The sequence below is a fragment of the Idiotropiscis lumnitzeri genome, chromosome 15 (assembly GCF_059441095.1).
Source record: "Idiotropiscis lumnitzeri isolate Australia: NSW breed Sydney's pygmy pipehorse chromosome 15, RoL_Ilum_1.0, whole genome shotgun sequence".
In the NCBI taxonomy this organism is placed as follows: Eukaryota; Metazoa; Chordata; class Actinopteri; order Syngnathiformes; family Syngnathidae; genus Idiotropiscis; species Idiotropiscis lumnitzeri.
Genome location: NC_142405.1, coordinates 10,980,312 through 11,002,934, shown reverse-complemented (window position 1 = coordinate 11,002,934; position 22,623 = coordinate 10,980,312). Strand labels below are relative to the sequence as shown.

The following is a 22,623-nucleotide window of genomic DNA, read 5'->3' as shown; positions in this document are numbered from 1 at the left end:
TGTAGTGCAAAACTGATACCACAGCAGGTCACTAAAACCCGCACATAAATCTGATGTAATTCAAATTTGCACTGCATGCAGTTTGGGCTTGTCACATTATTAATATAACAATTTCAATGATAAAAAAAACAATGTGCATTCTAAGACATTAAATTTGTGGGAATTATCAAATTATCAAAAAAAAAAAAAAAACTTTCCGAAGGGAATAAGGCCGAGATAGACATAGTCAGAGAGGGGGATTTAATTGTGGTTTAGGATTTAATTGTGGTTGTGCTAAAAACATTTTTACAGAGCTACAAAGCTGTTAATGACAGCTTCAATTTAATGGGATTAATTTTTGAGCTTCAACTGGAATGTTACGTTGAGAGCTTCAGGAGCAGGTTTCAAAGTGTAATGATTTGGGAGACGGTTTACAATAATTAACAATCACAAGTGCAGAGCTCTCATTAATTTGTATATTATAAATCACGGTGCCCTTGCAAAGGTCTTGCTCTTGAATGTTGTTCACTTCCATGGAGTCACATTTCTCAAGAGGAACATGGCACCTCATTAAACCCTGCGCGCCTTTCCTGTGACTCCAACGTGAGGAGTTCTCGTCATGTGAGGAAATATTTTCAAAAGTGCAACGCCGGTTGTTAATGCTAGCAATCATCGGCAGAATTGCACGGTGAACTTTTCTTGTGTACTGTATTTCAGATTGGATTTTTTTTTTTTTTACATGTATTTTCTATAGTCAAATAATTTGTTATGAACTCCAAATTGTCGCGTGCAGGACAAAATATCTGTTCAAAATAACAACAAAAAAGTGCTGGATATCTTGGGAACGTGACTTAAGCAGACATGGAGGAGGACAGTGAAATGTTAAATAAAGAACAGGAGGAGGCATCGCAGCCTACACGAGATACGGAAGATGAATTTGATTTTTTTGTTTTTATTTTGTTGCAACGTCTCCAATATGAGAGAAAAAAAACATAAAGCTCCAAGATATCGGTTTTTCAGAAGTGTATCTAAAAAGTACTTTTTGTTTACAAGCACATTTCCGAACACTTTACCTTGCTGTGTTACTTTCTTGTGTCATTTAAAAAAAGAATGCACATGCACTGAATAAAACTCAAAACATACTGTACCATGTACTGTAAATAACACATACGATGCTTGCTTATATACAGATGCACAAAATGTTTGCCTTTGCAAATTCAATAATGCTGACTTTTGTTGTTTAGTGACAGATATGTATTTTTGAGTTTCTGGTAGTCATAATTTACAGTGGTGCACTGCATCATACGCAAAGCTTTTTTTTTTTTTTTTTTAATACCTAGACTATGTCATGGAGGTAAATGATTGTGATGCACGTTTACCAAAGGTGCAACACCCTCAAAGTACAGTTTCCTCGTTATGTAATAATTATTGTAAATTTTATTTGCGCTTCTCTTGAGATTTATACTTTGATGTCATGAAAAATGAATACAAAGTGACAAAATGGCACCCAACTCAATTTTACTGCTTTCCCAATGTGTGTGTGTGTGACGTCACGCTGTGTGTTTGCACCCGTGGGATTTTGTTCTGAGCTGAGCTGGCCCACAAAAGCTCCTGGGCCTCATGACTGATCATTGGCTGATACAGAACCACCGGCACACAGGTGCACCTGCACAGGCTGCAAAAATAAATGTCCTATTTAGTCACGCGAAGATCAATGACTGCAACCAGCAACAACACAAGAGCACACTCCCGTTACATGGCCACCAAACGGACGACAAGTCAAAATGAGTTGACAGACATGTGAGGAGCGTAGACGTGTGGACTTTACACGGGCGTGTGACCCACATGCATCCTCTGCGCTCTGAGCAAACATTTTTGTCTGTGTTTCCATGACAATGGATGGAAATCCGACAACGTTCACCACAGGCAAAAATATATTTGGCAGGATCCAACATTAGTTGAACATCCCCAACCTTAGCATGGAGGATGATGAGGCTGATTGATATTTGGGGAGGTGCTGAGGGAGAGCCAACTCACTCGAAAGGCAAACAATACAAAAGCGCAGGTTTGTTTGAAAGTTTTTGTAAAACTGAAAAAACGGAGAAAGTTCTTTTTTTCATGCTTTTAAGTTTAAAATGAAAAAAAAAATTTTTTTTTGGACAATGCTTCTAATAAAAAAAAATAAAAATGAAAAACCGGTGTTTTGACTTATGAATAGTGAGGAATGGACACATTGAGCAATTCAATCCAAAATTATTAATTAAATTAAATTTAGAATGTTGGTATTTTTTGTATGGATTTGTCGTTGTACTTGCTAACAACTTGCTGTGTTACTAGATTAAAAATGTGCTATTGCTACATTTTTTTTGACGACAAGTTCCATGTCCATCATTTCTCAATATGGACATGCATAACTGTTTTATGTACATAGTAATTAATTTCTCTCTGCTTTAGCTTATACAGGGAGTTACATCAGCTTCTTACAAAAGACAATGCTTCCTTGAATGCTTCCTTAAAGGATATCAGTGAGATCAGAGCAGTTTCCCCATGTCACTTTAGGGGCTCCGTAGTATTCTAAACATGAAAAAAAAACTATAAAAATGTAAAAAAAATAATAATAATAAAAAAAAAAAATTGCAATACAATTTTAAAATAAAAAATCACATTTAATTCAAATCTGGCCAGGTGGTTTAAGTCAGGGATGTCAAGATCCAGTCCTGAAAGGTCGCTTTCCTGCATGCTTTCAATTTCTCCCGGCTGCAATCCACCTAATTCAATTGATCAGCTCATCAGCAAGCTGGGAAGATTGAGAAGTATCCTGCTCATTTGAATCAGGTGTGTTGCAGCCGGGAGAGATGGAAAACATGCAGGACATCGACCCTCGCCGACTGGGGTTTGACACGCCTGGCTTAAAAATTTGAAATATATGTTTTACGCTGATTGTAAAAAAAAGCGCCATCGCACAAGAATTCAACGACAATATTCATAATATTGCCTTTATTAGTCCCACAATGGGGAAATTCGAGATTCGAACCCAGGCCTCCTGGGGAGACTGGGTCCTGAACGCGGCGCCTTAGACCACTCGGCCATCCTGGCAGCCGAAACTTCGAAACTTCAAGCATAATAGTAAACCTATTGTTTCAGTAATCCAACTCCGACTGTCAAATGGAGAAATCGGACGTTCAATAGATTGTGCAAATGAGAAGTTAATAAAGCATCTAGAGAGTGCATAAAATAGAACAATCGCAAAAACTAAGTGCAGAGACACCCGACAACAAAACATGACCAGCATGAAATCTGCTCAGATGGACCTTGACAGATGGTTCCAGTCTTACATAATCGTTGTATACCTGCCACAAACAGTGCTCCTCACCACTAAAACCTAAACAAGATTGACAATTCCCCTCACACAGGTCAAACCACAACGGATGTAACAGGGCTGTGTGTGCTGTTGATTTGAAAGGTGATCAGAATGTGATCAAATGCAGCCCAAGTCCCGAGTGAGGTCCAGGCTGGCCCACTTTGCAGACTTTAAATAACTTGCAGGGAGTGTTCCGCTGGCTGTAACCCCCGCAACGGATCCGCCATATATTGACAGGATTTCTAACCCATTTACAAGTTGAGAGCATCACTTTCTCAAGTCTGCAGCTTTACTTTAATTATAGATCAGCCATATATAATCTGTTGTGCTGGGGACACAACATTTTAAATAAAGTTGCTTTGCAGATTACAATACTTAAAATCAATTGAGCATTCAATACATTATCTGGTTGTAATTTGCAAATTACTCTCACATTTGACCTCTGCTGAATGTGGGTCAGGCCAGCAGTGGATCTAACTATCTTGAGAAACAAACCAAGTGTTGAGAAATTTAAAAATGTGTTTGGTTGCTCACAAATAGGTAGAATTAAGATCTTGTCACAATAACATACACAAACCAAACACAACATTAACCAAACTTAAATCAACATGTGAGAGGAAAGTGAAATAGATTCACAAAACCAGTAACAAAACAAGTTAAAAACTCTACACAGAACCTTCTCCCAATCACAGCCTTGTCTTGTCTGTCTAAGCACCGTAAAGCACTGCTGCATGTATTGAAAATCAGAGTAATTGACACTGCTCTAAAAAAATTGGATGTATTATGTGTTCAGTTACAATATGCACAAATGGCGGCAAAGCACTTCTCTTTCTTAAATGAAGAGGAGCAATCGGAATTTTGATGTAAGAGTTTTTCAGTAAATTTTTGTCATTTATTTAAGAAAATATGTATATATATATATATATATATATATATATATATATATATATATATATATATACTTTACCCAAACCACAATCACATCCAATCAAATTCATCTGATTAATTTTGGAAGTCTTCATCAGTGCACATTCATCAAGTTATTAAGATGAAGTATTTCTGACTGGTGCCACACTTGGTAAGGCAAGACTGCTCTGTCTCCAAATGCCAAGTATGTACTATGACACAGTGGAAGGGAGGGAACGGGAGGACGGAGCAGTGCGCATTAGTTCTGTGGATGTGGGATACAGAGAAGGATCTTCAGCAAAACCAGCAGACATACTGACAACGTGTTGCAGACATATGGAAGAAGACGACAGATTATGCCAAAATGATCTCTGAGGGATTGATTTTGATTTCTCTTTGCATCTCAGCCGCGACCATGCACCCCCAAATATATCTCATTTAGGACAACAGAGAAATAGTGTTCATCTCGTTTTAATAATACAAGCTGGAAATATCAGGGTATTGATCAGAGGTACCTTTGATTTTTTTTTTTTTCTTTGCTCTCAACCAAGCAGTAACTTGGTTACAGACTTGTGGTTGTAATGCTGTCCTCGTTGACCAGAGGAAAAGGAACAGGTGCATTCAAACTCGTGGAGATGAATGTCTTGTGTGGTGATGCACTTTTTTGCCTCACAAGGATCGAGTGGTTTTACCCATAAAAGAAGAATAAACGAGGAATCTTGCAGAGAAAAATGCAGTAGTTTGGCCATAAGACGGAAAGTTCTTGAAGTGAAAGACAGCAGGATATCAAGATTTAACCATCACACAAGGTAAGCAGCTTCTACATTTTCTATTCATTTATTCATGACAGCAGTTGAGGATTAAATTCATTTCTACTCCGGCAGGCGGACAGTTATTATTGCATATATTAGATAATAGTGCACCTCGGACACTCATCATCATCATCCTGACGCCTAGCAACTAGAGCAGTGAGAGGATGCAAGTATGAAGGAACTCGCAAAAATATACACAAATTTAAACACAACTTAATAATGCATTTCAATAAACTATACTGCAAATGCGCAAGCAATGCAAATGTACAACCTAAATTGGTTTTCTGGGTCATATACGGATATATAAAGAACTCTCAATTTGTCTTGGATTAAGAGAGAACTCTCAAACCTTAGTACAGTGAAGCGGCAAACCACCAGAACACTGTGCCGCCTACTTGCGGTTCATAAGAATAAAATCAATCCATACCCACCCGGAAATCGCTTTAGATTGCGCTGGTAGGGGAAACAACGTCGGATGAAAGCGCCTGGCACACAGTCGATGTTCTAGTTCACCTCAAAGGTCAGAGATTATTTCGCATACCGGTTAAGTAGTCTAGAGGGAACAAAAAAGAAAACAAAACTGAGGGCCACCAGCTAGGAATATAACAATATATAAAATGGGGTCTAAGTCCCATGCCTATTTGATTACTTAACAGATTAATGGCTATAATCAAATTGGAAGAAAATTACAGTACACTGATAATATTCACTTGGAATTAAAGGATGAAGTCCAACCCCCTGATCGATGAGCTAATTAGCTAGCCACATACTATAGCCCCATATCATGCGTTTTATACTTTAACAAGATGCTATGATGTAAGCAAATGAATGCTTGTAGCTTACTGCCAAGCACATTGCTTTGGAGTGACCCACTTCAAGTTGTGTCCTTTGGGTCCCTGCAGCTTCATGGAGTCAAGTTTTGATGACGTCAAATGAATGCAATTTCCATGAAAGACCAAGACAGGTAGTCTGTGACTTGATTTTATAACACCAGTTTAGTCTACATTAACATAAATGACTTTTGGATTTGTATCCCAAACCTTCAATTTCATGCTTCCCTGACTTTTAATCTTGTGGCTGGCCAATTATGACCCAACAGCAGACAAAGTAATAACATTAGCCTAAATCCTTTATCAGGAAGAAGGGAGGCTGAACTGTCTGATTTACCCCAGCCAATCAGGAGAAAAATAAAAGAAAACATGATGAAATGGAATGATATCATTTTTAGCAATTTAAGGAAAAGTATCCGAATAATGGTATTGAAAATATTCACTTACAAACCATTTGTAATTTCTTCTTCTCTCAAAGTACTTGAAGTACTTGCATAAAGTTTGTATTTGAAGTTATGGTGTCCTATCTTTTCTTTTTTTTATGCCACTGTGTTTTCCAACACATTCTCACAAGGGAATCGCACAGCTTCATCAGTGGCCCCGGTCTAATACTTATGCCAGCTGTGAGAAACAGATGATACGTCACATAAAGTGGCAGCGCATTCGATTAGCGGGCTATTTCTGTACCCTGTTCAACAGAAAAACATATTTTGTATCACTGAAGTGAAGGGAACTTTATTTTTCATTTGTATCACACTTTTCCATCTCGACTGGTACTCCGGTAGGCATCCATCTTCGGGAGAATTTATTAATTGTTACAAACACAAATATTGGGACTCAGGAAGGAACCGGATTTGGTACATAAAAACATTGTGAGGCAGATAATATCTTTACAGTATATTCAACATCAAAACTCTATGATATTTCATCACCAAAATGATTCCCTGATCATATCAATAAATATAATATGAATGTTGTTTATATGGAGTTAGATAATTAATCGTCTATGTTTGCAATGTTGATTTTCCGTGTATCATGATGACTTTCCCCATTAAAGGAGAAAGTCAACACAAGAAATTTCTTCCCAAAAATTAGTTCTAAGCTGCTCCACTAGTCAAAAACACATTCTGATTAACATTTCATTTGTGGAACACGAGTTAAGCAGGGAAATCCACCCGTTTTTGTACATCTCAGAGGGCGGCCATTTTGTCATTTGCTGTCGACTGAAAATGACATCAGAGTTGCTTAGTGGTCAGCAACTACCAATCATGGCTCAGCTTCAAAAAACAGGTGAGCTGTGATTGGTCGTTACCTGAGCCTTGAGCAACTTTTACGTCATTTTCAGTCGACAGAAATTCACAATAGAATAGAAGAGAATAAATCTTTATTGAGGACCGAGGTGGAAATTTGTCTTCAGGACACCAACCGCAGTAACAATATTCATAAAATACATTCAAATAAGATTAAAGAAAATACTATAAGATACTTCTAGATAAAATTGAATACATAAAAAAAACTGACCATTAATTATGAAGAGTGTTTTCGTGTCATTGCTGTGGTTCACGTCCTATCAGTCACTTTGCAGAGTTGAGAATACAAATGGCACTAGGGACAAAGGATTTCTTAAATTAATTCTAGCAAGCTAGCAAGACTCTGTCGCGTCTCACAGAGTTTTCAACCTCAAACAGGTTGAACAGGGGATGAGAGCATTCTGACAGGACGCTCTTGCTTTTTTCCTCATCCTCTCCGTAAACAGTTGTGTAAGAAACAAAATGGCCGCCCTTCAGATGGACAAAAACAGGTGGATTTTGCTGGTTCACTCATATTCCGCACACGCAATATTCATCCAAATGTCATGTTTAGAATCGTGAAGGCATAGAGAACATGGTATTGTAGATAATTTCTTTGGGTTGACTTTCCCTTGAAGAGTTAAAATGGTTTTCTTTTCAGAGAGCTATCAGCCTGCCTTCGACGGAGCCCCGCCTGTCGTGTGTGTCAGCCTGATCGCGTGAAGCCACGTGGCCGTCCTCGCTGAGGCATGAATGTGGGAAGAGCCCACCAGCACAGTTTCCTGACGTGTGAAGAAGGACTAAGACTGACCAGCATGCCCGCCGTGGGGAGCTTCGGCAATGGCAAGATCCACACCAGACGTCAAAGACACAGCCGCTTCGTCAGCAAGACGGGCCAGTGCAACATTCACTTTTCAAACATGGACGACAAATCCAGTCGTTACATCTCGGACATGTTCACCACCTGCGTGGACATACGCTGGCGTTACATGTTCCTGGTCTTCAGCTTGGTGTTTGTGGTGTCCTGGCTGATGTTCGGCTTGGCCTTCTGGGTCATCGGCCTCCTCCACGGCGACATGGAGCATCCGGCAGACGACGACAGTTTCGTCCCATGCGTCACGCAGGTGAACACCTTCGTGGCTGCTTTCCTGTTCTCCATTGAGACCCAGACCACCATCGGGTACGGAGCCCGGTGCGTGACAGAGGAATGTCCCGCTGCCGTCTTCATGGTGGTCTTTCAGTCAATCGTGGGCTGCGTCATCGATGCCTTCATGATTGGCGCCATTATGGCGAAGATGGCGAGGCCTAAAAAGCGAGCAGAGACTCTCCTCTTCAGCCGAAACGCAGTCATCGCCATGCGAGACGGAAAGTTGTGCCTCATGTTTCGGGTAGCCAATTTAAGAAAAAGCCATATAGTGGAAGCTCACGTCCGAGCCCAGATGGTCAAGCCTCGTTACACGGAGGAAGGCGAGTACATCCCGCTGGATCAGATCGACATGAACGTAGGCTACGACAGAGGCACCGACCGCCTCTTTCTGGTTGCGCCGATCACCGTCATCCACGAGATCGATGAAGAAAGTCCTCTGTTTGGCATCAGCAAACAAGATCTGGAGACATCGGATTTTGAGATTGTGATCATACTGGAAGGTTTGGTGGAAGCCACTGCCATGACGACACAGGCGCGCAGTTCCTACCTGTCGTCAGAGGTCCTTTGGGGTCACCGCTTCGAGCCGCTCATCTTTGAGGAGAAGAGCCAGTACAGAATAGATTACTCCTTCTTTCACAAGACCTTCGAGGTACCGTCCACCCCGAGGTGCAGCGCCAGGGACATGGAGGACCGGAAGTTCCCAACGTCAGGCGCCAACTCCTTCTGCTATGAGAACGAACTGGCGTTCATCAGCAGGGACGAGGAGGAGGAGGAGGAGGAGGCAGACTTTGACCGAGACGAAGACAGACAGTGTTCGACGGCCCTGCTGGATGAGCGCAGCATCTCTGAACGTGATAAAAAATCATCCAGTATAGAATCAGAGATTTGAACTTGATCATTTCAGAACTTCCGTGTATTGCTTTGCTGGGGACGGAGATAAACGACTATAAAGACAGTACACAAAATATTTATAGGATCGTTGCGTGCATGACTGCAAAGTTTATAGGGTTGCAAAAGTCAAAGAATTTTCAAAATGGAAACCTTTTCATGGGAATTAATGGGAATTTATGTGTAAGTCATTTACAAAGCTGTAGGTCGGAACTCAATACGAAGCATAAATATAGTTAAGAAAAATATATTTAAGCATACTCTTGACTGAAACAACCGCATTTTATGTGACTTCAGTTGGAACCAAACCCTGCTGCGAATGGATGTGGTGACCCACGAGGTGAACGGTACCTTTAAGGGAAGCGTGGGACAGGACTTGGACATATTTCTGGGTTGAAAGGGATGATAGACGAAGTGACTCTCCTGTCTTTGTCTTGGATCTGCACAAAGTGATTGATGAAGAAGACTGTCATGGGTTGCCAGATTGCCTATAGATGCCAAAAGACGGCGGCAAAGCACCACTTCTGTCTAAATGAAACTCCTCAACTTACTTAAAAATAGTTCCTTTGCGCCGAGATGCCACAAAATGGTGGCAAAGCACTACTTTTTTTTCCAAACAAAATGCCTCAACTCACTTCTACTTAGTTCCTTTGTGCAAAGAGTTGAAAAAAAGTGCCCTAGTGAATTTGTGAATGCCGATGTGGGGGTTCAGTGTAATTCAAAATTCCTTATTTCAATTCCTGAGGAAATTTATCAGAAATTTTCCATCCTGTATAAACCTCAATGATTCATAACGCATTATTAAAAAGCAACTCCACATCCATCTGTTGTAGCCACTTTTACTTTGACTGGACACAACATTATGTAAACCTGAACAATCATACTTGGTCAACCTAATACTTTCATATACTCAAGCTATATAACCAAAATATAGCAATATAGCAGGTGTGGTCAATCAGGGTCTCTGGTCTGCTGGTCTAAGCACAATCAAGCAGGGATCCGCGTTCCAATTTGTTTTCCATTAAATTGTACTAATTTCCAACAGTCTATTCCCTTCAATTTGTTTTGTTTCCTTTGACTGTTTGGCGATAAATATTGATTCTGAACTACTCTCGACATTGTCGTGTGCTCTTATATTGTGTTTTTGTATAGTTTTGTTTTGTTTAGTTTCCAAACTGCCTCGTGACTGTGGTTTTAAGACGTAGATTAATTCGGGTAAGTCCCTACTGAAGGCCCAGATGCAATACAGACACGACTGCAGACTCTTAATACCCATCACGTTAAAAATAATACCTCCTGACAGCGTCAATCAAAATGTTGGATTGTTCAGGTGTACCTAATGTTTGCATACATACAGACAGACACTATTGATACAAGGTTGATCTAATTAAGGCAGATGCATGGCAAGAAAGAGTGTTTGAAAAATCAACGGAGCTACTTTGGTTTTTCCTGTTGTTAATCGTAGTAACTGAGGAAATACTGCCAATACATTGTAGCAGATTGCATTGTGGCTGTGCGACAAGCAAATAAATGTTCAAGCCCCATTTCTCTGATGGCCATTTTGTTGCTGGCTAATGTTTCCCATTCATGTGAACTGTGGTTGGAGTTTATAATACAGTAATAACAGTGTGTTCTGTATTAGTGTAAAAGTGTGGCATGAACACATGGGGCTGTTTTTTGTTTTGCTATTTGCTACAACTGCATACTGTCTGTAGCTCACCTATAGACATATTTGAGTCACATTGGTCTCATTTGAATGACAAATGTTGGTCCTCTTTGCAGCTCTAAGATAAACGAGACGGTGAGGTGCAAACAGTGGCGACTCTGCGAGCAAAGGCCACAACGAACACTGTAGCAATTAGAGTGAAGCATTAGCACCTGAAGAAAAAAAATTGGAAACATACAAGGTACTTTGTGTGCAATGACATTTCCATGGAATAGGTGGGCTCTGAAAACATGTACTTTACAGCACGGCAAGCAATTATCTCGGGTCGAGTGGACTTTTGCTGAACATGGTGGATACAGACACATTTAGAAGCTACTTCGATGAAAAGATAAAACTACAATTCAACAATATGAGGCACGGTGACGATTGGGATTTTTGTCAGCGTATTTCTTTGCAAAATAATGGAAACAATGTGTAAAATAGTCGTGCTTTATAAAAAGGGTAGTAGTGATACGGCGTGAGCATAATAATGATTTCTCTGATTGATAATTATTTCAACTGTGCGGTAAAACTCGTTGATTGAACGCAACTTGAAGCAAGATGCAGATCTCAAAAAGGCACAACAGTTGTGGGCAGTATTATTCTGCTCAAAACATTCAGAGGGATCCCAAAATAACATCTACAAAAATACCAATCGACTGAAGGATTGAACACTGAAGTGAATACTCATATTAGAGAGAATATACACCAGACATTAGAATAAATAGGTGAAGATTTTTTCCATTTGCTTAAATTCTGTTTATTGTTAAGCCCTTAAAGGATAAGGAATTGTCATTTTCTCAGAAGGGTTGTAAGAGCCGTTTCAAAGACGAGATTAATGGGCGTGTACAAGTTAAAAAGCCTTCGAGTGGGAATATGAGATATGACTTATTGTGGTCTGCGTGCACCTGAATGCCATGTGAGCGCTGCTGCACGCATTTGCATTTGGAGCGTGCTGACTTGTGCTGAAAATAGGAAAGGTTTTCTCTGGAAAATTTATGTTTTTGCTATTTTTACCAAAAAGCAGAATGCAGGGCGCAAAGACTACAACTTGGACTACATTAGTCAGATCTCGACAGTAAAATTAACATGATTCCTTTTTTGTTTTTGTTTGATTCTGGTCATTGGCTCTATTACACCGCCGATTAGAGGAATTGCATCCTTGGAATTAGACTGAAACAATATTAACATAGCATGCAACTAAGTAGAAGCCACGTTAGGCCTTTGACTAAAATAAGAATATGGCAAGTGAATCCATCGGTTTTGTTTTCCCCTCATATAGGTCAGAAACAGAGAGGAAGGAATGGAGGCATGAAAGTTTTTGGGTGACAGCGTCTAATCGGGGTCAAAGGTTTCTTCTTTCACTCTTATGCAACCCCTTCAGAAACATCTTTGCTATGGACACACTACACTCGGAAGAGCTGCGCCAGTTCACTAACCTGTGACCTTCATAGAAGCCCTGCATGTAATTGCAAAAAAACGGACTACTGTAATATAATCAGCAGTGACTATTCCTATTTTAAACTATTACCTTTTGACAAAAGTTAGAGTATGGAGGTCTGTGCTACCCAAATGTGGATCACTGGCCTCGAAGGAGGAGAATGTAATTCATTTGGTAACCCTGGCTAGCTACTTTTGGGACTAACAAATGTTTATGGTCACAGTCTGTTTTATGTGTATAAACTCAAATTTAGAAGAAAATGTCTTTCAAGATATTGTGGCGCTTTACATTGCCCTCAGGGTTAATTTCTTTGATTCAACATAATTCTTTGTTATTATAAAAAGGCATGTTGTTTGTCCTCATGCCAAGAAGGAATTTGACCAGTAGTAACCCAGATTTATTTTTGTCTATCCGTAAATTAGCAGGCTACGGACGATGATAAAATGTGACATTAGGATTAAACAGATAATTAAGAGTTTGGTTAATTGCTAAATTGGAAAATGGTTTAAAACAGTGGTGCCCAACTACTGGGCCGCGGGCCACATTGGAAAAAAAACTGTCGTTGATGCATGTCAAGATGTTATGATATTAAAAACACGACTTAGCATAATGAGTAACGATAGCATGTACGAAGCCCGCTCGTCACACCTCTGTCTTATTCATCCACTTATCAGACTAACGTGGCTAGCCCATTATTCATCCAATATCTTGGTACATGTGACATCCTCTGTTTCATGGACAGCCGTTGCAAAAGAGCCGACAAATCAATTTTCCATCCATTTTCACTCCACTGTCTTTATTAGGGTTGCAGGTGAACTAGGGCCCCTGTACTGATTAAAAATCAATCACAACCAAATAATAAATAAATAAATAAATAAATAAATAAATTAATTAATTAATTAATTAATTAATTAATTAATTAATTAATTAATTAATAAATAAATAAATAAATAAATAAATGACATTTGTGCTTGTCACAGGTAATAACAATTCCTTTATTATTACGTCACTACTTTAAATTAGCATGGTTGAATCTGTGAATCCTCCCATGAGAATGTTGACTGCACTGTCTGTGATGTAAGCGTCATGTCGAGAACATAACGGGAGGCATCCCACCCACTCCACAGAGTTGGAAGAGGAGAACCAGTGGAAAGTCAGCATTGCAACATGAAGAGTGGGCCGCAGCCTTAATTATCACAACCCGTCTTCTTTTTCACTGGTTGCCCACAGGTGTCATAACGAGGTGGAGGCTGGCTGAGAAAAGTAACATTACTCCACTGAAAGCTTTGCTCTGAAGTAACCGTCGTGAATATTACCAATATGACATCATCTGATGTCAATTAATTTGCCTTTGTATTAATTTATTTGTACTTGGGTTTTTTTTTTCCTGGTGATGATCAAACTCTCTGGCGTTTTGAGAGCATTTGGTCTAAGCGAAGACCGTTACATAATTATGTTATCACCCTGCAGATGACGCGAGCACAATTCTTCTTTGTTGCGGCTGCTGGAGTACGATTAACACCTTCCAGTGGGTGACAACAGACCTGCAAAAATCTCTTAGAAGTTCAGCAATAAACTACACTGATGAAATGATGGAAAGGGGGAAAAGGTTTGATATGTTTTTGGGATATTACACACTCCAAAAGGTCTAATGGGAAGGAGCTGACAACATGTTGGTGGAATATCAGCCAGTGTTTTGGGAAATGAATGCCCTTGTCGCAAATGTCAGGGGAAAGTCATCTTTGGCCTGTGCATGTGAAACGTCAAGCAATCAATCTTCACATCTTTTCCCATGTGAGAGACTATTTCTTAAGATAATTTTACACTTTTCTTTTCCATTCACGTCGGTTTGCTTGTTTTTTTTTTTTTTTTCAGTCTTCTTCTGAGGGTGTAGACAGCTTAATGTTTTGAAAAATGGGAACATGGAAATGGAAGAAATCTTGAAATAATATCCAGCCAGATTGCGTGGAGATTATGCAAACTCCACGCAATGTCCGGAGCCAAGTTTCAAACCGCCTGAGCGGAGAAGCACATGCAACTTTTAGTCATCAATTGCTCCTTGTTTTCTTTTAAATCAACACTGTCCAAACATGACTCCGCAAACCTGACAGAGCCACACATGAAGCGACAGCTCCGTGAAGTTCAACGTAGCATCGACGCAGCAGAAAGAAATCAAGGTCACTGAAACATAAGCGTGTTTAGTGTGTGGTCCGATCGCTTTACGTTGTAGTTCTGGAGCATGCTGACTTGCAGCTGAGCACATCACTCACAAATTCTGGCTGCGCTGTCCAAGTCCGCACATACAGTATGTGATTACGGCGACAAGATGATTGGATTACAAGATGAGGCGCTGATTCGAATACCGCCGGTAAACACAGTCGATGAACTTCCTGTGTGGAGTGCAGAGAGTACACCAGAGGTGACAAAAAAAGTACAGGAAAATACTCGGTTAAAGCAGAAGTATTGACTGAATTCATTGATTTAAAAAAATAATACAGCCTCTGAAAAGTATGCAAGTACTACATTATCAGGTGTAAAATGTTTTTCAGGTGAGATTTTTGAATGGCAGACACTTGTCGTTTTTAGGATATAACAAGACATTGCACTTGCAATAAATTCTTCAATAAGTCCATGGGTGGGGAATATCTCGCTTCTTCGTATCTGTTGTAAAAAGTACAAACAGTAAGTCAAAAAAATATTCAAGTGCATATAACTGAAAAATCTACTTAAGAAAAGTACCACTATAGCACACCAGCTCGACACAAAGAAACTCTGTCATGTGGTCACTAATGGACTCAATACATCCACGCCTGATCATTTTAGACAAGTTTGCCACCATGCGAAATAATTTGGAAACACTTTTTTTCAACACACCCCAGAAAGAAAAAGGAAATTAACACTTTTAAGTGTGTTGTCATTTATCAACACATCCAAACTCCACAGAACATGGTTGAAAGAAACATTGGACTTCTTCCACAAAGTCAAGTCGAACGTCAACAAATCAGTCATTTGTATTAATAGCGCCTAAGTGTCATATAATATTTGAATGATATCTAGGGATTGCTATGATACGCGGCGCTGGGGAGATTATTTAACATTGGCGCATCCAGGTGGTGACGCACAAGATGATGCTGTTTTTCCATTCTTTTTCTGCTGCTTGCCCTCCCCGGGTCACGGGTAACTAAAGCCGATCTCAGGTGGCTTGGGGCGAGATGTGGGGTACACCTTGGACTGGTCGCCACACAATTGTACACATTCACACTCACGGTTGTGAGAAATGTCTTTAGTTAAGATAACATGTTTTGAAAATTTGGAAGGAAAGAAAGCTTCATAAGCAAGGGGAGAACATGCAAACACCACACAGAGATCTTACAACCTGACGAAGCATTTTTCCGCTGTTATGCCAAAGAAATAATTTTGATATAATGCGGATTTTATATAAAAATTCCACTGATGCTTCAAATGCATTTGTGGTCCACATTTTGGTACGTCTTTTAGCATTTCAGCACAGCATTAGTCACCATCAACTTACGACAAATTTGATGGTTGCAATTTATCAACAATTGGTTCCGATGTATTAGTGTCAAGTGTTTAGCATTCATAGTATACTCTTGTCTTCTAATACTGGTGACCAAACATCCATCTGAACTTTTATTTTTAATCAGTTCGACTATTTTTCCAAACTAATCAACCAACGTCCTTACAGAGAAAATTGTGGCTTAATTAATCAACAGTACATGAAGTCAGCACGAAAAACTTCGGAAAACAATCGAGACTCTCAAAGCCTCTTTGTCGCCCTCTTGTGTTAATTTAGTGCAATTTTTTTTCATTTGTCCTTCCACGTGCATTAGTTTGCCCACAAGTGGGAGGGAACAAAAACCAATACAAAAAAAATAACTGAAGTTGGTATTAGATTTTATTACATAAATGACTTGAAGCAGTTTGGCGCTTTACCACAACCACAGTTGCTTAGCTTTACAAATATTTTTGGTTGAATGGAATATCACAACATATTACACGATGCAGTGTGTGATATAATCAGTGTGTTTGCATTTTTTATTTCAGTATTTCATACAGACAACACACCGCCCTTCCATCCCTGCAATACATCATCCAAATCCAGCACCCCCCCCCTCCCCCCACTACTATAAACCTTCTTATGAGACCCACTGATCTTCATCTGTCACTGTCATGATGTCTGTCACTAGGCCAGTGCCGATGGTTTTATTGCCATCTCGGAGAGTGAACCTCTGACCTTTCTCCAGGACCATTGGTTGTCGGAGCGTGAGTGTCAAGGAGGTGTCCTCCCCCGGCATCACCATTTCCTTGGAAAGGGACAAGATCAGATGGCATGTTTACTAGAATTAGGGACATTGAGATGTGTAGTGTCTTATGTCGTTTTTATAAGTCAGGACTTCAATAAAACTAAATGTGTTTGCATGTAGTGAAAAAGACATTTACCAGTCAGATACTGAAATTAATTTTAACTTTATTTCTCCAACTTAATTGCCATGGAAGCAGACAAACTAGCTATCCATTAATTTCACGTAAAGATTATGTTATTAAGTCAGATAGATAGAGATTTAAAAAAAGTATATGCTTGATTTTAAGCATAGTTTAGTGGTAAATGTGTAATGTATAACTCATGATGGTTAGAAACCTTTTTTTTTTATTTTTTAGATCGCATTGACAATTATTTTGTTATTTAAGCTCATATACAGTATTTGATTGTCACAGTAAAGGCCACTCCATTAGTTACAGTGAGAGCTTAAATTAACTGTACACTTTCAAAGATCAAATCATGCTGCATTATGCTCCAACTGTTCAAGACTCGTGCTAGCAAGAAGTGGAAGCGACACAAGTCACTCAGTACAACAGTGAGTACTACTACATCGCTATTGTATAACACAGAGACTGTGAAAGGCCAAAGTAAAATGGATCAAGTTCAAATGTTCCGTTAGTGATAAAATCAGTCGACACACAAGCACACACCTTGTCAGAGGGCAGAGTGACCCTGCAGGCCATGTCCCACGTTAGGGAGAACATGACGGGAATGAAGTTGGTGACAAATGGCTTGTGTCGTCCTCCCTCCTCTTTACTCAAAATGTACACCTGCAACACACAGAGCACACTTAAGGCATCATAAAAAGTTGAATGTGAGGGCTCCACCTACTGGTGAAAAAGGAGAACGTCTTAAAGTAGATGTGACTGAATAGTGAGAGCAAACATTATGAAGCTATGGTGATGGCTGCCTGTGTACATAATATTCCAAACCTGAGCTTTGACTTTCTGGTGAGGCCTGATGGATCCCGGCTTACACATCACCATCCCTCTCCTCACATCCTCCCTCTTCAGGCCTCGGACCAGAGCACCCAGGTTGTCTCCAGCCTCGGCCCGATCCAGAGATTTATGGAACATCTCAATACCTGAAATCACATCTTATACGCTAGTCTCCACTGAGTTATTAAAAATATTTCTATTTTGTTTCTTACACTCACCTGTAACAACAGATTTGCTGCTGCGATTGTGACCCACAAATTCACAGTCTTCCCCTTTCTTGATGATCCCCCTCTCCATGGTCCCGGTCACCACTGTCCCTCTGCCTGAATGCAGACACAAACAGGATAGTTGAAATACGTTTGGAACCGATAACAACGGACAAAATGCAACTGTGAGAAGACAAAAAGAATGAAAAAAAACAAACAAACAAACAGTACATGTTCCATTAAAAATAAAACTCAGTTCAGTATACAAAGTACAGCCACTTGAAAGAGTAGGATTGCGCATTAAATCAACCATATTTATTAGTCCTTCCATCTGTTTTCTATACCGCTGGTCCGCATTAAGCTTATAGGTGAGCTGGATCCTTGTATGAGAAGCGAGATAATTGTACACCTTGAACTGTTCACCACAAAATTGCAGCGACGTATAGACAAACATCCATCCAATTTATGGTTTTCAATCAACCTAATATGCCTGTTTTTGGTATGTTGAATGAGTCCATAATAAAAATAATAGTAACAAAAATAAAAGTATTAATCATAAAATTAATGGGAGAAAATAATATACACATGAATGGATGGAAGCTTATCAGTTTAAATGAGGCTGACATATGGCTGGGTGACATGACAAAAAAATATTGCAATAAATCTTTCAAATATTAATATTGTTTTTAAACTACCAGTTTTAGAGGACTGGTACTGAAAATTAAAGACATTTTCTTGTCACATGAACTATAGCAAATAAAAAAATTATTTTATATATATATATATATATATAATTTATTTATTATATATTTAATTTTACTCAACAATTATTTTATTTTTCAAAATATGAAGGGGAAATCATTTTTTACTTTTTTTCTGTAATGGTGAAATATATATATATATATATATATATATATATATATATATATATATATATATATGTATATATATATATATATATATAATTTATTTATTATATATTTAATTTTACTCAACAATTATTTTATTTTTCAAAATATGAAGGGGAAATCAATTTTTACTTTTTTTCTGTAATGGTGAAATAGGGTGCAATATCACGTTCTGACCAGAAGAGGTCTGTATTTGCTGCCTTACAAGATGCTCCAAAGGAGACGCTTGCAATCTAAACACTGACAAGAGCCAAACACACCATGTGAAAGGGAATTAGAAACAAATGGAATATTATTCCGTTTTACAGTAAAGCAAAATGAAAACTGAGAGACTAAAACAAATCACTACACAAAGGAAAGTGGAGCAGGAATTGACCGATTGCCTGTTGTCATACACATTTACGCCATGTTTAATTGAGAAATACACTCACAGCTGATCACCGAGACCCACCTGATGATGATTATACAATGGCCCAGTGCTATGTTCATACTTGGTCATACCTGGGATTGAATAAACTCCTTCAATAGGCAGAAGGAACGCCTTTTCCAGTTCTCTTTTGGGCAACGGAACATACGAATCCACAGTCTCCAGCAGTTTCATGACAGCATTGACGCCAAGCTCTGGCTCACGACCCTGACATGAAGCATCCCAAAAATTCAGTCAAGATTCAGAAGTGTTCAAACATTCAGTCATGATTCAGAAGTGTCCTGTTTGTAATCAAATACCGGCAACACGTGTTGCCTTCACTCACCTCCAGAGCACAGAGGGCGGAACCTATCACAACAGGCGTGTTGTCGCCATCATAGCCGAATTCAGTGAGAAGCTCACGAATCTCGATCTCCACCAGATCCAGCATCTCCTTGTCGTCCACTGCGTCCGCCTTGTTGATGAATACCACCACGTGTTCAACGCCGATCTGCCTCGCCAGGAGCAGGTGCTCCCGCGTTTGGGGCATCTGACCGTCAGTTGCCGCCACCACCAGGATGCAGCCATCCATCTGAGCAGTGCCTGTGATCATGTTCTGAAAAGGAAAAATAACTACAATTACAATAAAACAATATACAGTGGTACCTTGACTTAAATCAATTAACCCCTTCCGTCATATATATATATATATATATATATAAATAATTGGCAAAAAAATAAAAATACATGCTATTAATCCATTCCAGCCATACAAAAAAAAATCTAAGTTTATTTTTATGAAGACAAATAACACAGTATTTTATAAAAACATTAAAAAAAAGTATGCAATGAATATAAACTGGTTTTACTAAATGTACTCAGTTGCCAAATGAGTGACATCAGAAGCTGGAGTCAGGTTGTCCCATTACGGTTCAGTATGAGTCAGGGCGTGAAACAGCAGCACATTGCAAGGGTTTTAATTTGTATTTGGGTTTGGCTGTTTGCCTCTCAAACAACGTTGGTGAATCTCTTTGCCCACCACATGCAAAGGCATTACAGTGCCTGAGGTGCTCCATTTTTCTTTCCCTTCACTCAAGGATGGCCGAGTGGTCTAAGGCGCCACGCTCAGGTCCCAGTCTCCCCAGGAGGCCTGGGTTCGAATCTCGAATTTCCCCATTGTGGGACTAATAAAGGGAATCTTAAGTGGTAGCGTATCTGAAACTTGTACTTAACGCAAATTGTCTCACAAGAAAGAAAAAAAAAAATCATAAACCTGTAAATTGGGCCACTTGTACGTCTTCAAAGGACTTGGATTGTTCTCACACAGTTCGACGGCTTACCTTGACATAATCAGCATGACCAGGGCAGTCTGTATGAGCATAATGTCTGTTGGCTGTCGTATATTCAACATGAGAGGCGTTGATGGTGATTCCTCGGGCCTTCTCCTCAGGAGCGTTGTCAATGTCCTCATAATTTTTAAAGTTGGCACCACCAGCATCAGCGAGTACTGAAGATTTATTAAAAAAAAAAAACTGTGGTAAGCAGAATGAACTTAATCTTCTAACTTCAAATATCAAGTTCAATTATCCATCCATCCATCCTTTTGCTATACCACTTGCCCTCGTTAGGAATACGGACGGGTGAGGAGAGTGGTAGATTATCTCTAGGTATAGTCATCTCTAGCTAAGCAGTTTTTTGTTCAATGTAGGTTTTTAAATGCTTTAAAATATTCTGTTTGTAAATGCATTTAATTGTTGTTGGTTGTACGTTCCTTTAATAATTCTTAGTAATCTTATTTTGTTATCTCTTCTTTGCCTTTGAACACCATTAGCTATTTGTTTGTAAATGTGCTTTTGGTTGTGTGAAGCATATTGAGTTTGCCTTGTGTATGAAATGTGTGATGTAAATAAAACTGCCTTGCCTAAAGCGATAATGCACTGTTTGATTACCCCCCGCCCCCCAAAAAAATGATGACGATTGAGTATTATAGATTTTATTTTCACTCAGGTACATTACACAGTGGCCTGTACTGATTTCTACATCAACTGTTCAGTGAGCTACCACTGATCCTGAGAGGAATAAGTCTTTGTTTTTTCTTTCCACAACTGTCCCCCAAAAAGACATTGCGCTAAAATACTCTTACCCTTTGTGATAGCTGCAGTTAGGGTGGTCTTGCCATGATCGACATGTCCAATGGTTCCAACGTTGACGTGGGGCTTGTCTCTGCTGTAAGTCTTCTTGGCCTCTGCAGCAAAGGTCCGTCGACTCAGTGGTACAGCACACTATATTAGAAAAGAAATAAATATGAGATCAATATTTATACAGTTTTTAATATAAATTAATGTATCATTCTATTCTTTATAGTGAACAGGATAGCTTATATGCACACTCACTAGCTTAAAGGAGCTCTGCACCAAGCTTGGTGAGGTCAGATGAAGAGCTGAAAACAAGAAAAGCAAATTACAAGCGCAACGTAAGATTAAAAAAATAATAACATGTAAACGATAAGACAGTGCTACTGAATGCAATTTATTTCCAATCAGTGCATGCTAAAATCACAAACCTTCATCAAACTCATCTGACCAAAAAGCATCATCACAGTAACGCTAGGAAAGGTCTTAAAAAAGCTATTAGCTTGCTGAACACAATGTATGTTTATCTAAAGCATGACTCCTGGTCGTACAAGTACATATCGGACTATTGTCTAACCAAACGTAAAAATAAATTCCAATTTCATTGAATAATAACCGATCACTTTTTCCATTCTATTTAGCTTTATTGTTAGCTTACGATCACCGGTAACGTGACCTTGCTCTGCTGTGAGCACAGACAGCATCATCCCCTTTTGTTTAATGTTGCAATCACACACAAGAACATGTTCACGATGACACCGAGTACTGCAAAACATCAATCTGAATCATAAATACGGCCTCAAACGATTGAATAATTAGAACATTACAGTATTTTACCGGAGACACAAGCACGCAATCCTAAAAGCGCTGCCATCTTGAACCGTCAGGCAATCCAAAGACGAACAGTTCATCAAGAGCGTAATTTGAAGTGCAACATATTTACTGGAATATTGTATACTTTTCCTCGCTCCTATTTTCAAGTCCCGGTGCAGTCATTTAATTTATCCAAGTAAAATATATATACAGTTTAATCATTTTACAAAAAATGTGTTTATCAAATAATGGCAATGTTTAGTAACATTGACGATTGCTACCGCTCTTGTTTCCACTAGTACTCTCTGAGCTACTTCCAAATCGTACGTCATTGATTTACCTTAACTCCACCAATAGATAAACCAGCCTTTTTCGTAAATATGTATTGACTATAATAATTCTATGGGTTTTCATTCAAATGTGTGATTACATTGTGAAATACAAACAAATGTGCAACTTAACTCGACTATAGACATACTGGAAAGACAGCTGTTAGTGTTAAATTATCATTGCGCTTTTA

General features: G+C 39.1%; 2 protein-coding genes across 2 annotated transcripts; one reads left to right on the top strand and one right to left on the bottom strand.

The window, feature by feature from the left end:
• The first annotated feature begins 4,534 nt into the window (after positions 1 to 4,534).
• Positions 4,535 to 10,035, top strand: kcnj12b (potassium inwardly rectifying channel subfamily J member 12b). The gene is made up of 2 exons (XM_088317484.1): positions 4,535 to 5,055; positions 7,839 to 10,035. The coding sequence occupies exon 2, from the start codon at positions 7,927 to 7,929 to the stop codon at positions 9,211 to 9,213; it is 1,287 nt and encodes a 428-aa protein (XP_088173610.1). The 5' UTR covers positions 4,535 to 5,055; positions 7,839 to 7,926; the 3' UTR covers positions 9,214 to 10,035.
• Positions 10,036 to 16,256: 6,221 nt separating this feature from the next.
• On the bottom strand, positions 16,257 to 22,225 carry tufm (Tu translation elongation factor, mitochondrial). The gene is made up of 10 exons (XM_088318042.1): positions 22,128 to 22,225; positions 21,552 to 21,598; positions 21,302 to 21,440; positions 20,499 to 20,665; positions 19,505 to 19,774; positions 19,254 to 19,386; positions 17,857 to 17,961; positions 17,633 to 17,784; positions 17,351 to 17,470; positions 16,257 to 16,683 (listed from the first exon to the last, which is right to left on the bottom strand). The coding sequence occupies exons 1-10, from the start codon at positions 22,162 to 22,164 to the stop codon at positions 16,516 to 16,518; spliced, it is 1,338 nt and encodes a 445-aa protein (XP_088174168.1). The 5' UTR covers positions 22,165 to 22,225; the 3' UTR covers positions 16,257 to 16,515.
• Positions 22,226 to 22,623: the final 398 nt, after the last annotated feature.